The 18,413-nt window shown below is 36.2% G+C and overlaps 1 protein-coding gene across 4 annotated transcripts in view; it reads right to left on the reverse strand.

Annotated features, from left to right (window-relative positions):
- Positions 1-2,926: 2,926 nt before the first annotated feature.
- Positions 2,927-18,413, reverse strand: part of POC1B (POC1 centriolar protein B) — a 92,898-nt gene continuing 77,411 nt past the window's right edge. The window contains exons 11-12 of one of the 4 annotated variants that reach the window (XM_079139198.1): positions 8,421-8,639; positions 2,947-4,713 (exon numbers count right to left, since the gene is read on the reverse strand). In XM_079139198.1, coding sequence (XP_078995324.1) covers positions 4,609-4,713; positions 8,421-8,639 — 324 coding nt within the window. In that variant the 3' untranslated portion in view covers positions 2,947-4,608. Of the gene's footprint in view, positions 4,714-8,420; positions 8,640-18,413 lie in introns of all 4 variants that reach the window. The other 3 variants (XM_079139199.1, XM_079139197.1, XM_079139201.1) reach the window with 3 other exon arrangements.

Genomic DNA, 18,413 nt, shown 5'->3' on the forward strand with positions numbered 1-18,413 from the left:
TGATCATTTCACAAATCATTCACATGATTATTTTTACCTTTTATAGTTAAAGAAACTAAGCTTTGTGAATATCTCCCCTAAAGGTCACAGTACCAGACAATGCATAGGCAGAATTTGCACCTAAGTCTTTTTGGTTTCAAGGACAATTCAGGTTGCTACTGAGCTATTCAACAAATACCAGGCCACTGTAATGCCCACTCAGTCCAAATATCACACATCTAAGTTTTTACCCATGCTATTTCTTCAAGTCTATTCATACTAGCTTTAACTGCTTTAGGGTTGAAGTGAAGAGACATGTTTTAAAAACACTTGAAAATATTCCTTTATTCAACCCTTTGTTGAACTCCTCCTATTGAGTTTAAGTTAGAGTGGAAGAGGAAGAACTGGAACTATATTGCAATCTATGTTGTAGCACAGATATGCATAGAAAACCATGGAAACTTGACAGGAAAAGTATGCATTGACTCACAAGGTACCTTTTAAAGGGTGAGGAGGGGTTTCTTAGGGAGGGAAGAAATATGTAGGGTGACAGGGACAGTGTACTCAATGTGAGTGGAGGTGGGCAGGGGATGGCATGTTGCATCCCAATAATGAGGAAAAGTTCAGCAGAGCTGAGAATAGGATGCACAGTGATGGGGCAGGAGGCAAAGAATGTTCAGAAAGAGGCATGAAGTGGGAAAGCGCCTCAGAAAGGTGCTGACTGGGGACAGAGGGCAACCACCTGAGAATACTCTGCAAGACTCTGATTTCTAAAGGATCATGAGTAATGACAAGCAGTGGAGGTGGGTAGAGACAACAGGAGTCGGTTATGTCTGCCCACAAGGGAATCCTCCCCGCACCTCTTGGACATTGCTGCTGTGGAAGAATGTAGGCCCAACATTTGTAGATTTTACTGATTTGCCAAGACAACACAGGTATCTAAATTTCAGTACAAAATCTCCGATTTTTGAATATCAGGAGTTAACTCAAAAATAAAAAAATTTTAAAAATCAGTGAGTCTAGCAAAACAACTTAGCAGCTGGATTTGAGTTCATCCCATAGACTAGAGCCTTGTGTCTCTCTGCAGCAGTTATTCATTTATCAGAAAATCCTTAGTAAAATCTAGAGATACCATCATGTAAATAAATTGAAAGTGTATTTTCATCTATAGGATTGTAGATTTTTCATCTATCTGTATGATAATAAAGTTGATATCAAAATTAATTGAAAAAATAAGCATATATAATTAGGAAGGTAAAGTATATCAAATTTTACCTACTCTATGGTGTAGTTTTTAACAATAATTATTAAAGTCTTTCCTAAAATTATTTTTCACATATTTCACCAAAGTTCACTAATTGTATCTCCTATGTCTTCTATACTAAAAAGTGTCCTAGAGTAAAATTAGAAATAACCCATTTGTAAAAGAGATGCAAAGTAGATTTTGATGTTAAAATTATTAATTGGGAGCCCACTTGACTGAGGCAGCTCTAGCAACCTGACAGTCTCTGTAAACAACTGAGAGGGGAACCCCAACTGAGTAGAGGATCATGCAGGAAGACCTAATTTAGGCTTAATTAATCAAACTACTTTCTAACCCCTAACTAGGCACTTTACAATTACTATTCCACTTTAATCAAATATTTTCCATTTTGCTTTCTCATCCACCTTATAAAAGTGTCCCCTTGTGCTCCTTGGTGAAACCCAGACCACTTGCAATTTCGCATTGCCTGATTCTTGAATTGTTGTCTGCTTGAAAGAAATAATAAATGCTTAAGGTGACAGAAGTGCTAATTACCCTGATTTGACATCACACATTGTATACACATACTGACTTATCACTGTACCCCATAAAATACATATAATTACATGTTAATTTAAATTTTTAAAAATAATGAAAGACTGGAAAATTTTTAATGTTCCTGGTTTATCTTTTAACAGATACATCAGACTAATGGGAGGTCATCTTTTGTTAAAAGCCTCTGAAATCTTTAACATCTACTTTACAACTTGAATAAGTCCAAGTAAAATATTTACATGTGTAAAAAATAAATCCTATCTGCAGCAACTAGGAAGACAGGTTTTGAGAAACTCTACTGGGATGAGTTGCATTCTGTTGTGTGTGGAGGGTTACCACTTCATACAGGGGAGCAGGGGAGGGCACCTCTAAAAAGGCAGTACGCAGTGGTCACAGTGCCAGGCAGAGGGCAACAAGGAGGTCCCTATGACCAGAGGGCAGTGAGTGACAGTGACCCACAGGGAAGATCCAAGAGCAGGGCAGGGTAGGGAGACAGATGATGTACAGTTGAGAATGGAGCCATTAGTCCCAGTGGGGTGGGAGGCCAGGAACCACGGTTCTGTGGTTCCTGCTTTTCACCCCGGCCTGCTGTGCAAGGGTGACAGAGGGAGACCAGTTCAGCGGCACCTATAGTCAGTCAGACAAGAGATGATGGTGGCTTGGATGGTGGGAGGAGGGAATGGCGAGAAGTGGTTGGGAATTCCATAGTTTTTGAAAAGACCTGCTGAAGGAATGTGCCTGGGTGCAAGAGAGGGGAGTTCAAGGATTACTCCAGGTCTTCAGCCTGTGCAACTGGAAGGAAGGTTGCTATTTTACTGAGATGGGGAAGACTAGGAAAGGAAGTGCTGCTGCTTCCGGTGGCTGAGGCAGCGGAATTAATTTTGGACATATCTAGAGATGTATATTAGGCTTCTGAGTGGAGACATTGATCAGATAGTTGGATGTTCAAGTTAGGAAAGAACATCTGATGAAGACTAAGGAGATTCCTCAAAAGCCAGAAGAAAAAGAGGTACACCGTTTTTGTGTGTGTGTGTGTGTTATTCAGTGGCCCTCTTAAAAAAGTTTCAAGGTATTTTCATTTATAATGTATACATTTATATACATTTATAATGTATCAGCATTATAAAGTTCTGTGCTGACTGTAAAAGTATTTTGTAAGAAGTGGTTGAAACTTCTCTACATAATTAATAATTCCGTGATTCATACAACGTGGACCTCAGCCCAAGAGCAGCAGCACCACAGATGAGCATGTTGGAGATGTGAGTCAAGGAGCCACCAACCTAGTGGGTCATAAACTCAAGATAAGGCCCAGGAAATGGTGTGGACAAGCTCTTCCACAGACCATTAGGTTCACTGAAGACCGAGTGAGTTAGATGATAAGGAAACTAGTTATTTATGGGTTTAAAATATTTAAAAAAGAAAAGGAATTACTTTTTTTTTAGAAAAAAACATCTTTATTATTTGAGCATAAAAAAGAGTAAACAAAAATTGTTATGACATTTCATTCCTTGGTCTTCTCAATAAAAATACAATGTCACTTGATCTTTGTAAGTTTTTGAGAATGTCCGGAGAATTAAAAGGCATGACACACAATGAGATGGTAAAAAATAAAACTTATTCATAGGTACCATTGAGAAAAAAAATTTCTAAAGATAGACTCCCACATAAATAGGGCTTTACTTTATCTTCCTTTCCAAAACCCAGAGAGCATCTCCCCCACATTATAGAGCTTATAAACGTGATCTGCTTTCTCTCACCTTAGCTCTTAATGCAGGTTAACAGAAAAGCCAGCTACAATCAATTTGCCTGCTTTTTTATTTTAATCTTCATTTTGTTTAAGATGAAACAGAATTCTTAAATGGTACTCAAGATCTTTTAGAATGTCTGGCTCATTTCATTTTATTTCAAATCAACAATTCATTAAAAAAAGATGAAGCAAAAAAAATTTTTTTAAATAAAAAAGAACTTATCCACGTGCCATATGTGTCTATATTTTTAAATACAGCTGTTGCATCCTTCTGGCTTTTAGCATGCTGAAATCACTCAAACATGATCTTTGTGAATCGTGACCACAGGTTCAGTACAACCTAAATTATTCATTGCTTTTACCTGTGATAGAAAAGATACATGTGCTTCAGATGCTTTAACTCTTCATTTTCCTTAGGTTGGCCAAATGATACACAATGTCCACAATAAATCAAATAAAAACCCACTACTCTATGTCATATATGCATATATGTACTGTTGCTAATTAAAATAAGTGTATTCTTGCTGTGGAAATTCTGTGGCCTAGGAATTTTTATTAGATCATCTTTTCAAGACATTAGTAAGAGGATTCTTCTTTTTAACTGAAAGAAATGCAAGTCAGATCAATAACTCATTCCCTCCATTTAGGATGCTGTTTTAGAGTGAATGAATCATTTCACCTCAAGAATGTTCACTAAAGAAATACATTGATTACTTTAAGGAGTTGCCTGAACATGGTCAATCTGAAATGATTTAGCAATGAAATACACAGATTTGGTTATTTTCCTGGCAGGATTTGGACCAAAAATGAAAACTGACATTTAAAATAACATGTGGGAAGATGCAGAGTCACTTGGATGCTTCCACTTTTTATTACTGCAATCATAACTGGTAGCAATTCAAATTAGTCCTTGACATTGATTTGTGTGTTTAAATTAGTCCTTAAATATGCCTTTCTGCCTTTTGTTCTGTCGCTCACCCTTTGAAGAAATGCCATGATAATTAGCGCATGAGGTGTGCTGAGCATTCTGCTCTGCCTTCCCGAGGACCTGTTCGCTGATTGTGTCCTGCTCACACGTTCCTGTTCAACTTTTCTGTTGGACGACACTGATAAGCTTGTGCTGATTTTCAAGGCAGTCTTTCAGCTTATCCTCTGTCAAAGTCAGTCGCTGCTCCAAAATGGAAACCGTCTACAAAAGGGAGGACAAAATAATCAATGCCCAACCGTCACCTAGGGATTAGGATGGCGATAGCAATCTCTGCATAGGAGATCCTCTTCGGGGTAGGGACATCAACTTTCTGCCAAAAAGTTGGCTCAAAAATGAGCCCTAGAAGGACTACCAAGTGTTTGAGACTGAGAAAAACAACTACAATAACAAAAAATCTAATGCATATAGGAAAAAGGAATAAAAGCTCAGGCCTCTGCAGATTTTTGCTGATCTTATGAAGCCTCAAAGCCAGGGAAGAGGCCACATGCAGAATCCTAAGTGGAGTCACGGGCTACATGGTAGCCTAGGGAACGGCAGGGGTGCAATGCCACATGGCTTGGTCCAGGTAGGTGCTGTTGAAACATCCATCTCGCACCTTCTGTCACCATCCAATCCATAGCAAGCAGTCGTACATATCACATCCCAGAGAGTTGGATAACTGGAAGAGCTTTGAAAGTACCATAATTGCCATTAATCCCTCATGCATACAGCAGAAGCTCACAGCGAGGCTGAAAGCACTGAGCAAAGAGACACATGTGCAGTGGGGAAGCAAGTGCTGGGCTCCCAGGACCTGGGCCTTTGCTACTCCTCCTCCTCTGATGGGTGATCGCATATGCTCATTTAGGACACAAACCTAAGTGTATATGGTACACTCGAAATCTAATTTTTCTGTGATATTGACTACTTTCAATCTTTTATATTTTTTAATAGAAAACTTTTTCTTAGAAACAAGATCAGATTCTTCAGGAAACTACATAAAACACATGTGTCACTAAATGAATGCACATTGAGCATTTCCCACATAGCTCTCACTCAATACTAGAACTTTGCCAGCCACCCCAGAGTGCTTCCCATGAGCCTCCTGAGATCGCCCCCACTCCCCAACTCTGCAATGGCCACTATCTAGACCTTCATAATCACTGTTTTGCATTTCTTTATGGTTTTATTTCCCAGAAACACATTCCTAGACACTATAATTTCTCTTTGTCCTTTCAAGATCTGATACATGCAGGTACCCCACCTTTTCCCTTTCTTTTCTTGACAGTCCTGCTGACAAGCTCACACATTCTAACCCGTGGAGTTTCACCAGTCTGGATTTGAGGGATTACAGGCTCAGGGTGACCAGTCTGGATTTGAGGGATTACATGCTCAGGGTGCTGTTCAGGCCTGTTCTTCCATCCTCTGAATAATTCTAAAAATTGGCGAGCTGGATCCCAAGGCTTGACCAGATAAATTCTTTACTAAAACTACATGTGGCAGTCTAGTCTTTTTTAGAGGACACATTAAAAATGTTTGGTTGTTTCCCTTTCAGTAATGTTGTAGTAACACTCAGTGCCTAGATCTATTAATTCATGGGGAATGCAAATGATAATATTATAATTCTGTCACTTAAAAAATTTAATAGCCTGAGCCACTTAGTGAAGACCCTGTCTCAAATAAAAAATAAAAAAGGTCTGAGGATATAGCTCAGTGGTTGAGTGCCCCTGGTTCTATCCCTAATACTGCAAGAAAAAAGATTTATTGGGTTGGAATAATTTGTAAGTAAGAGTCCATTTCCTCATCCACTAATTGGTTACCCAGCGGTAGAGTTCACATAGGAAAAGCAGTATAAATGCTTGGTTATTTTAGTCAACAAACTTCATGGCAATAAGTTGATTTCTCATCATAGTTTGAAGGTAAATCAGTTTATCATTATTTGAAACCTTCTGCTTTCATATTCCACAGAACAGGTGACAACTAAAAATACTGATGCTTATAATACTTTCTCTCCCATTTTTTGAGTGTGGTACTGTGTGCGAAACAATTTGATAGATACTTTATGAATGCTATTGACCATCTTTTAACATTGGCAACCTATTTATCTGCTATATAAAATATAATTTCATTTTCATTTATTTCAATTTTAGCTCAGTTATAAACACCCTGAAACTTAGGTGGTGTTAAGTCACCTGTAATTAAAGTGAATCAAAGCATATTCATTTCACTTGCTACTTGCCCACAAATTCACTCTTTCCCTTTTGAAAATGTGCTATCAGCTTTGAACTTCTTTAGTATGTAGAAGGAATAAAGCCCTTCAAAATTAAAAATCATAGAGAAACTCAATAATGCTTAAATGAATCATTTAACTCTGAGCAGGTAAAAAGGAGAAATGGGTCATGAAATGGGAATGGAAAGATTCATTTGGGAGAGATCCTAATGAGGATCTGACACTGATGGATGATAGTTTAGGTAGGGAAGTCATGGTAATGTGAGAAACAAACCAGTTAAAACTAAATATGCAATGAAGCTGAGAGGACAATGGCCTTGAAAGGAAAGAAATAGCTGATAAATACAGAGAAAGTTACCTCTCTCATAATATTATGAAGTGTAAAGGTGATTTTAATATGAATTTAATTGAGCAAATCCTACAATGACTCCCAAGTTTTCACATGACTGTTTCCCACAATCTGTCAGGACTGAATCCACAGGCATGCCTCTTAATTTCAAAGGCCATAAGATGGTATATACAGGACACTCATTTAATTAGTGGGTCTACACACTGACTATAAAAGAGGATCATGTGGGGTGCTTACATGACTTATGCCAGCGTCCTGTCCCAGACCAGTACAAAGTACTCTGGAGGTGAGACCTGGACATGTTTTAGCAGCCCCAGTAACAAAATGCATGGCTAGAATGGAGAACAGATTCAGATGATTTCTATGCAGAAGCTATTTCAACTTGAAGTACTTTATTTGGACATCTCTCTAATCGACATCTCTCTAGTTAGTTTGTGCTTTAGATTCTCTTTCTGATAACTTGGGGCAATGTCCACTCTGACAAATACTGCCACCAGATATTGTACATATCAAGGAAGAACAACAGAAGCCTTCTCCAAAACAACAAACAAACAAACAAAAAAAAAAAACCCAAAAAAACAAAAACAAAACAAAAAAAAAACAAAACGTGGTATCAACAGAGCTGGAGGAAACCTCTGCTGTATCCATACAGTTCTCCTTATACTACATCTATGGTTCTTGACCAAAGGCTGAAAGCCTTTGGTACATTGTTTAAGGCCCTCTGTATCCCTTTTTTGTAAAGATGAATTAGCCTGAAAAGACTGGTTAAGATTTCAAAATGGGAATGCAAAGCCAATACCCCTGGAATAACAACTGTACTCAAATAAGCAACTTTGGAATGAGAGACTGTCCAACAGGACAGACAGAATGTTTTCAGAGTGAAAAACTATAAACATTGGTGATAGTCATAGTAACCATAAATGTTTATATTCCAATTCATTTTTTTTACAAACCCATAAATATTTCTTTATGAGTGGCTCAATATGAACACACTGCATCAAAAATTCTAAGGGTAAAAGATTAATGCCTAAAACCAAACATATCCATAGCCTGGAGTGCCACAAACTGTTCTTCATAGCCTATATTGCTTTTGTGGCCTCAGGATGCCAGAGATAGCACAGCAAGTGTGGATGTTTATGTGTACGTATGGGTATGTGTTTACACACACACACACATGCATACATGCACATGATTTCGGAGCTTCTCCACAAAATCTTGCTTGTTACATGATTGCCACCTTGGGTTTGCCTTTCTAGTAATGAAATGTTTCCTACTGCTCCACTGGTTTTGCAACCTGCTCGGACCAGGACTGTTTGGTGTATCTTACCCCTGAGGTAAAGCATGCCAACCCACCTGGGTCAAGACATTGAGCTGTTCCATGATGTGCTCTAAAGCATCTGTCACAGCGAGTGGTATGCTTCTTTGGCTCTCTGAGGGAAAGTCACTCAAGTCGTCTGTTTTCTTTTTCACAGTTGTTGGTGAACATTCTGGTGACATTACGGAAGGGTTCAAGAAATATCCACAAACATCTTCACCCTTGTCTGGCAGATTTCGACCACCGTTTTCTATTGTCTTTAATATCATAGAAAAGGAAGGAAGAGTTATGTTTTCCAAACTTTAAAATGATATCTATATACAAAAGTTTTAAATATTCTTCCTCTAAAAATTCCAAACTTAGATTTAATGATTAATCTTCAAATATAATAAAGAAATTTCAACAAGGATACAATACTAACAGTGAGCAGAAAAATCACATCTTTCCTTCTCATGGAAAGACACTTCACATATGTCTGTCTAAGGAACCAGTGTTATGCCATTAAAAAAAAAACTGTTCAGAGCTGGGGTTGGGGCTCAGTGATAGAGCACTTGCCTTGCATGTGTGAGGCACTAGGTTCAATTCTCAATTCAATCTGTAGTCACATGTAAATAAGTGAATAAAATAAAGATCCATCAACGACTAAAAAAAATTTTTTAAAACAAAAAAAAAAACTGTTGCAGACTAGGGATGCAGCTCAGTAGTAGAGTGCTTGCCAGCATAATGGCCTGGGTTCAATCTCCAGTACCACAGTGGGAGAAAAAAACGATTGCTGGATGCTGTTTAATTCTTAATTTAAAAACATTCAGCTGGGCATTGTGGTATGTGCCTGTAACCCTAGCTACTCAGGAGTCTGAAGCAGGAGGATTGCAAGTTTGAAGCCAGCCTATGCAATTTAGTAAGATTCTGCCTAAAAATAAAAAAATAAAAGGGCTAATATAGCTGTGGTAGTGTGCCCTGAGTTCAATCAACTGATCATAAATGAATGGATTTATTTCTGGATTTATCCCTGCAAAATAAATAAAATGTAAAAAAATACAAATAAGTAAAAACAAATATTCACATCTAGAAAGAAAGGAAGGGAGGGAAAAGGAAAGAAAGAAATGAAAGAAAAAGAAAGAAGGGAAGGAAGGGAAGATAAAAAGCATTGGTAAAGATTTGAAGAAGCTGAAGTTGAAACTCTCATGCATAGCTGGTAGAAGTGTTAAATGTTGAAGCTGCTGTGGAAAATAGTTTGACAGTTCCTCAAAAAAATTATTCATAGAATTATCACAAGACCCAGCAATTCTACTCCTAAGCATATACCCCGAAGAACGGGGAGCAGAGACTCAAACAGACACGGCACTCCCTGATGTACAGCAGCCTTATTCACACTAACCCCCAGGTAAAAACAGCCCAGCATCCATCAACAGGTAAATATATAAGAAAAATGCGGTACTAACTTAGAACATATTCTCCACAAAAAAAAAAAGAATGGAATTCTGACAAATACTGCAACATGGATACACCTTGACAACATTATGCTAAGTGAAATAAGCCAAACACAAAAGGATAGACATTGTATAATTCCACTTATGAGGTACCTGAAATGGGTAGATTCACAGAGATGAAAATTAGGGTGGAGGTTACTAGGAGCTCAGGAAAGGATACTAGAGAATTACTGCTTCATGGTAGAGCATTTATGCTTGGAATGATAAAACGTTCTGGAAACAGAACTTTGGTTACACAACATTGTAAAGTTGTGAATGTATTTACTGCCAGTGAATTGTACAATTAAAAATGGCAACTTTCATGTAATGTGTATATGACTCAATAAAATAAAAAACAGTGGAGAATCCAAGATTGATTTAGGGTTGTATATTGTCTGTACCTGGTGCTGCTTTAAAGGAAAGGTTTTGGAAACCCGCAGGGTCACTATAAGCCTATAGGGGGGAAACTGCAATACCCCAGATCTGCACTGCTGGAGGGGAAGATACATGAACTACATGAAAAAACAAGGGAAGAAAGTGTTCCAAACAAACCAAGATTCTATATTAATAGAATCCAATGACAGCATAGTAGAAGAAATGTCAGAAAAGGAGTTCAGAATATACATAATTAAAATGATCCTTGAAGCAAAGGATGAGAGCAATGCAGGCAAGGAATGATCACTCCAATAAACAGTTAAAAGAACAACTACAGGAAGCAAAAAATCATTTCTATAAAGAGATCCTGAGGAAAACAAACAGAAATCCTTGAAATGAAGGAAATAATAAACCAAATTAAAAACCCAATAGAAAGCAAAACCAACAGAACCTCAGACAATGAAGACAAAATATTTATTCTTGAAAATAAAGTTGGCCAAACAGAGAAGATGGTAAGAAATCAAGAACAGAACCTCCAAGAATGATGGGATATCATGAAAAGACCAAATTTAAGAATTATCAGGATTGAGGAAGGCAGAGAGAGACACAAACCAAAGGCATGAACAACCTATTCAGTGAAATAATATCAGAAAATTTCCCAAACCTGAAGAATGAAATGGAAAATCAAATACAAGAAGCTTATAGAGCACCAAATATACAAAATTAAAACAGATCCACACCAAGGCACATTATAATGAAAATGCCCAACATACAAAATAAAGACAGAATTTTAAAGACTATGAGAAAAAAGCATCAGATTACATATAGGGGGAAACCAATATAGATATCAGTAGATTTCTCAGACCAGACCCTAAAAACTAGAAGGGCCTGGAACAACATATTTCAAGCTCTGAAAGAACATGGTTACCAACCAAGAATCTATTTTGTGTGTCTGTGTGTGTGTGTGTGTGTGTGTGTGGTGCTGGGGATCGAACCCAGGGACTTGTGCTTGCAACGAAAGCACTCTACCAACTGAGCCATCTCCCCAGCCCTCCAACCAAGAATCTTATACCCAGCAAAACTAACCTTCAGATTTGAGGATGAAATAAAATCCTTCCATGATAAGCAAAAGTTTACAGAATTTACAAATAGAAAGCCTGCATCACAGAACATTCTCAGTAGAATATTCTATGAGAAGAAAACAGAAAACAACAATGTAAGTCAGCAAAGGGAGAAACTACCCTAAAGGTAAAATCAATCAAAAGAGAAACCAAGCCAAGTTAAAAACCAAAAATAAGCCACAATGACCAGGAATGTAAATCATATCTTAATAATAACGCTGAATGTTAATGACCTAAACTCGTTAATCAAAAGACATAGACTGGCAGATTGGATTAAAAAGAAAGACTCAACAATATGCTGCCTTCAAGAGACTCATCTCATAGAAAAAGACATCCACAGACAAAAGGTGTAAGAATGGGAAAAAACATGCCACACACACAGACTCAGTAAAATAGCAGGGGTTTCCATCCTAATATCAGATAAAGTGGACTTCAAGCCAAAGTTAGTCAGAAGACACAAAGAAGGACATTTCATACTGCTTAAGGGAACCATAAATCAGGAAGACATAATGATTGAAAATATTTATGCCTGAAACAACGGTGCATCCACGTATGTCAAACAAATCCTTCTCAATTTTAAGAATCAAATAGACCACAACACAATAATTCTGGGTGTTAACACGCCACTCTCACCACTGGATAGAGCTTTCAAACAAAAACTCAACAAAGAAACCACAAAACTCAATAACACAATCAATAACTTAGACTTAACAGACGTATATAGAATATTCTATCCATCAATGAACAAATACACCACTTCTCAGCAGCACATGGATCCTCCTCTAAAACAGATCATATGTTATGCCACAAAGCAGCCCTTAGTAAATACAAAAAAAAAAAAAAAAATACAGATACTACTTTATATTCTATCACATCATAATGGAATGAAATTAGAAATCAATGATAAAATAAAAATCAGAAACTATTCCAACACCTGGAGACTAAATAATATGCTACTGAATGAAACATGGATAACAGAAGGCATCAGGGAGGAGATAAAGAAATTCTCAGAGGTAAATGAGAATGACGATAGAACATATCAAAATCTCCGGACACTATGAAAGCAATACTAAGAGGAAAATTCATTGCATGGAGCACATTCAAGAAAAGAAGAAAAAGTCAACAACTAAATGACCTAACATTACATCTCAAAATCCTAGAAAAAGAAGAACAGAACAACACCAAAAGTAGTAGAAGACAGGAAAATAATTAAAATCAGAGCTGAAATCAATGAAATTGGCACAAAAGAAACAATTAAAAAATTGACAAAAAAGTTGGTTCTTTGAAAAAGTAAAAAAAATAAAAAAAAAAAATAGATAAACCCTTAGCCACATTAATGAAGAGGAGAGAGAAAATTCAAATTACTAAAATTCATGATGAAAAAGGAAATATCACGACAGACACCATTGAAACACATAATTAGAAGTTACTTTGAAAATCTATACTCCAACAAAACAGAAAATCTCAAGACATCAACAAATTTTTAGGGATATGATCCTCCCAAACTGAATCAGGAGAACATATACATTTTAAATAAATCAATTTCAAGCAATGAAATAAAAGAAGTTATCAAAAGCCTACCAACCGAGAAAAGCCTGGGACCAGACAGATTAGTTCTACAAGACCCTCAAAGAAGAACTTATACCAAGACTCCTCAAAAGTATTCCATGAAATAGAGAAGGAGAGAGTCCTTCCAAATTCATTCTATGAAGCTAGTATCACTCTGATACCAAAACCGGACAGAGACACATCAAGGAAAGAAAACTTTTAGATCAATATATCTGATGAACATAGACGCAAGAATCCTTAACAAAATTCTGGCAAATCGCATACAAAAACATATTAAAAAGAGCAAGTGGGGTTCTTCTCAGGGATGTAAGGTTGGTTCAACATCCAGAAATCAATACATGTAATTCACTGCATCAACAGACTTAAGGTTAAGAATCATGATTATTTCAATAGATGCAGAAAAAGGCATTTGGTAAAATACAGCACCCCTTCATGCTCAAAACCTAGAAAAAATAGGATAGGAGGAACATACCTCAACATTTTAAAGGCTATCTATGCTAAGCCCATGGCCAACAACATTCTTAATGGAGAAAAATTGAATGCATTCATTCTAAAAACTGGAACAAGGCAGGGATGCCCTCTTTCACCACTTCTATTCAACACTGTCCTTGAAACTCTAGCCAGAGCAATTAGACAGACCAAAGAAATTAAAGGAACATGAATAGGAAAAGAAGAACTCAAACTATCACTATTAGTTGACAACATTATTCTGTATTTAGAGGATCAAAAAAAAATTCTACCAGAAAACTTCTAGAACTCATAAAAGAATTTAGCAAAGTAGCAGGATATAAAATCAACACTCATAAATCTAATACATTTCTATTCATAAGTGATGAATAGTCTGAAAGAGAAATTAGGAAAACTCCATTCACATTAAAAAAAAAAAAAACTTGGGAATCAATCTAACGAAAGAGGTGAAAGACAATGAAAACTACAGAACACTAAAGAAATAAATTAAAGAAAACCTTAGAAGATGGAAAGATCTCCCATGTTCCTGGATATGCAGAATTAATATTGTCAAAATGGCCATAATTACAAAGGCACTATGCAGATTTAATGCAATTCTAATTAAAATTCCAATGACATTCCTCAGAGAAATAGAGAAAGCAATCATGAAATTCATCTACAAGAATGAAAGACCCAGAATAGCCAAAGCAATCTTAGGCAGGAAGAGTAATGCAGGAGGTATCACAATACCAGACCTTAAACTCTACAGTAGAGCAATAGTAAGAAAAATGGCATGGTACTGGCACCAAAATAAACAGGTAGACCAATGGTACAAAATCAAAGACAGAGAAAAATCCACCTAAGTACAGTTATCTTATATTAGACAAAGGTGCCAAAACATACAATGAAGAAAAGATAGGCTCCTTCAACAAATGTTACTGGTAAAACTGGAAATCCATATGCAGTAAAATAAAATTAAACCCCTATCTCTCACCCTGCACAAAATTCAACTCAAAATGGATCAAGGACCTAAGAATTAGACCTGAGACCATTCACCAAATACAAGTAAAAGTAGGCCTGAATCTTCATCATGTTGACTTAGGACCAAACTTCCTTAACAAGACCCCCGAGTACAAGAAATAAAAGCAAGTATCAATAAATGAGATGCATTAAAACTAAAAAGCTTTTTCTCAGCAAAGGAAACAATCAATAATGTGAAAAGAGAGCCTACAGAGTGGGAGAAAATCTTTTCCACACACACTTCAGATACAGCACTAATTTCCAAAATGTATAAAGAACTTATAAAACTTTACACTAAAAATACAAAGAACCCAATCAATAAATGGGCTAAGGAATTGGGCAAACAGTTCACAGAAGAAGATATGCAGGTGATCAACAAATATATGAAAAAGTGCTCATCATCTCTAGTAATTAGAGAAATGCAAATCTAAACCACCCTAAGAATTCATCTAACTCCAATTAGAATGGCTAATATCAAGAACACAAACAATAATAAGTGTTGGCATGGACGTGGGGAAAAAGGCACACTTATACATTGCTGGTGGAGTTGCAAATTGGTGTAACCACTTTGGAAAGCAGTATGGAGATTCCTCAGAAAACTTGGAATGGACTCACCTTTTGACCAAGCTATCCCACTCCTCAGTTTATACCCCAAAGACTTAAAAATCAGCATACTGCAGTAAAGCAGCCACATCAATGATTATAGCTGTTCAATTCCCAATAGGTAGATTGTGGAACCAACCTAGATGCCCTTCAACAGATGAATGGATAAAGAAACTGTGGTATATATATACAATGGAATATTATTCAGCCATAAAGAAGAATAAAATTATAGCATTTGCTGGTAAACGGATGGAGTTGGAGAATATCATGCTAAGTGAAATAAGTCAATCCCCCAAAACCAAAGGCTGAATGTTTTCTCTGATGAGTGGATGGTGATACATAATGGGGGTGAGGGGTAAGAGAAGAATGGAGGAACTTTGGATTGTGTAGAGGGAAATGGGGCAGGAGGGTCTGGGGGAAGGGAAGATAGTGAACTGAGACAGACATTATTACTCTAAGTACACAAATGGTGTGAATCTACATTGTGTACACCCATGGAAATGAAAAGTTCCCCCATTTGTGTACAATGAATCAAAATGCAGTTTGTTAAAAAAAAAAAAAAAAAAAAAAAAAGATCTTGAAAATGAGGTGGGGATGTAGCTCAGTGGTAGAGCACTTATCTAGCATTTGTGAGGCACTGGGTTTGATTCTCAGCATTGCATATAAATAAATAAAAATAAAGGTCCATTGATAACTAAAAAAATAATAATTTTTTAAAAATCTTGAAAACACTCAAATTCTACCATCAAGTAAGATAATAAATAACTTGTAGAATTTAGAAAAAAAAAAAAAAAAAGAAAGACACAAACTGGGCAACGGATACATGGGATTTCTCTGCTTTATTTCCTATCGCTCTATGTGAGTCTACAATTATCTCACAATAAAATGTTTTATTTAAAAAAATTCAAACCATATGGCAATGAACAATCTGAACATAAAATTAAGAAAATAATTTCATCTATAATACTGGCAAAAAGTAAAATACTTAGGAATAAATTTAACAAAAGAAGTGTAAGACTTAAACATTGAAAACTGCAAACCATTGCTGAAAGAAATTAAAGCTCCAATTAAATGGAAAGACATCTTATACCCTATGTTCCTGGATCAAAGCAGAAGAATTAAGTTGATCCTAAAATTCATATGGAAATGCAAAGAACACTGACCAGCAAAAAGAACATTGAAGAAAAATGGTGTATGATTCATAATTACAAATTGTAAAACTTCCTACAAAATTACAGTAATTAAGACAGTGTGGAGCTGGGGATGTAGCTCTGTGTAGAAAACTCTCCCAGAATGTGTCAAGTCCTGAATTTAATCCCTGGCACTGCTTAGATAAATAAATAACAATGTGACACTGATAAAAAGGCAGACTTACAGATCAACAGAATAAAATCCAGAGTCCAGAAATAAGCCCATTAATTTATGGTCAATGGATTCATAACAAGGTTGCCAAAACAGTTTAATGGGGGAAAGAATTGTCTTTCCAACAAACAGTGCAGGAAAACTGGATATGCACACTCAAAAGAGTGAATTTAGGTCCCTACCTCACATCATATACTAAATTAACTTAAAATAGGTCACAGACTTAAACAAAGGAGCTAAAATATAAAACTTGGAAAAAAACATAAGAGGTAATTTTCCTGACTTTAGACAAGAGTTTCTTATTTACAACAACAAAAGCACAAATGACAAAAGAAAATTAATTTGAATTTATTGAAATTAAAAATTCATGTAATTAAAAAGTTACCATTAAGATTAAAAAAACCCCACAGAATGAAAGAAAATATTTATTTACAAATAATATATTTATTAAGGGACTTGCATGCAGACATATAAAGAACTCCTATAACAATGATAAAAAGCATATAACCTAATTTAAAATGGGCAAAAGATCAGAATAGACATTTCTCCAAAGATGCACAAATGACCAATAAACGCTATGAATATGACCAATATCATTAGCCATAAGGGAAATGCAAATCAAAACTACAATGGATACCATTTGATACCATTTCATGCCTAATAGGATGACTAAAATTTAAAAAGATAATAACGTGTTAGTGAGAATGTAGAGAAATTGGAGCCTTGATACACTGCTGGTGGGACTGTAAAAAACAGCTACTTAGGGAAACAGTTGAAAAGTTCTTCAAAATGTTAAAACACAGAATTACCATATTATGTAGCAATTCTGCTTCTAGGTAATACCCAAGAGCTGTAAAAACATACATCCACACAAGACTTGTATATGAATGTTTATAGTAGCATTGTTCATAATATCTAAGAAAATGTAAACAACCCACATGCCCCATTTATTTATCTATTCATTACCCCTATGGTAATGAATAGAAAAATAAAATGTGGTATATCCTTACTAAGGATTATCATTTGCCCACAAAAAGAAATGAAGTACTGATAAATGTTACAGCATGGATGAATCTTGAAAACAAAAAGTCACATTCAGTAGAATTCTGTTTATGTAAAATGTCAAAATAGACAAATATATGAAGACAGACTAAGATTAGTGGTGGCCAGGGGCTGAGAGGCAGAGAGAATGAAGAGGGATTGGTAATGGGTATGGAGGCGATGAAAATGCTCTAAAATTCTCTTTGGGGTGACAAAATAGTTTAAAATTAGCGGTGAAGGGGGTACAACTTTGTGAATGTACTAAATACCATTAACTTGTACATGTTAAAAGGGTGAATTTTATAGCATGCAAATTATCTCATTAAAGCTATTAAGAGAATAAACAAAATCCAAAGATTGCCACATTGGATTTTTAAAAATATATTTTAAATGTCTGGCTATCCCTTGGGATATGGGGTTCCCAAAATACCTTGTTTCAGACATGAGGAATGTACTTCTGATGTCAGTGATCAACACGTAAAGCTCACTGTGTGCTCTGCACTATTGCAAATGATTCGCACATATTAGCTGATTTTGTCCTCACGGTAATCCTGTCAGGTAGGTTCTACCCACCTGTAACAGCCTTCTCTACCTTTCTGGCAAAGCTGAGTCCCTCCAAATTCCTATTCCTATTTTACAAATTAGGAAACAGATACTGAGGATAACTAGCTTGCCCAAGGTCTCACAGGTAGGAAACATGGATAAAACATAACTAATCACAAATCTAAGAGATACCAAAGGACTTCATATACTGGGACTTTGGAAACAAAGCCACTATTTTCCATGATCCTACCTATCACTTTTTAGGAAGATGAAGACTTTCAAACTTCCCTTTGTTATAGTCTTAATAATTTACCATTTGTTTAAATGAAAACAAATTAAAAATCTATTATTCTTTTATAATTATTTTGGTGTTGGGAATTGAACCCAGGGCCCTGTGCATGCTAAGTAAGTGTTCTACCACTGAACTACACCCTTGGCCCCAAACAATTATTCTTTTTTTTTTTTGCAGTGCTGGGGATCA

The sequence above is a fragment of the Sciurus vulgaris genome (genome assembly GCF_902686455.1).
Source record: "Sciurus vulgaris genome assembly, chromosome: 5".
Classification (NCBI taxonomy): domain Eukaryota; kingdom Metazoa; phylum Chordata; class Mammalia; order Rodentia; family Sciuridae; genus Sciurus; species Sciurus vulgaris.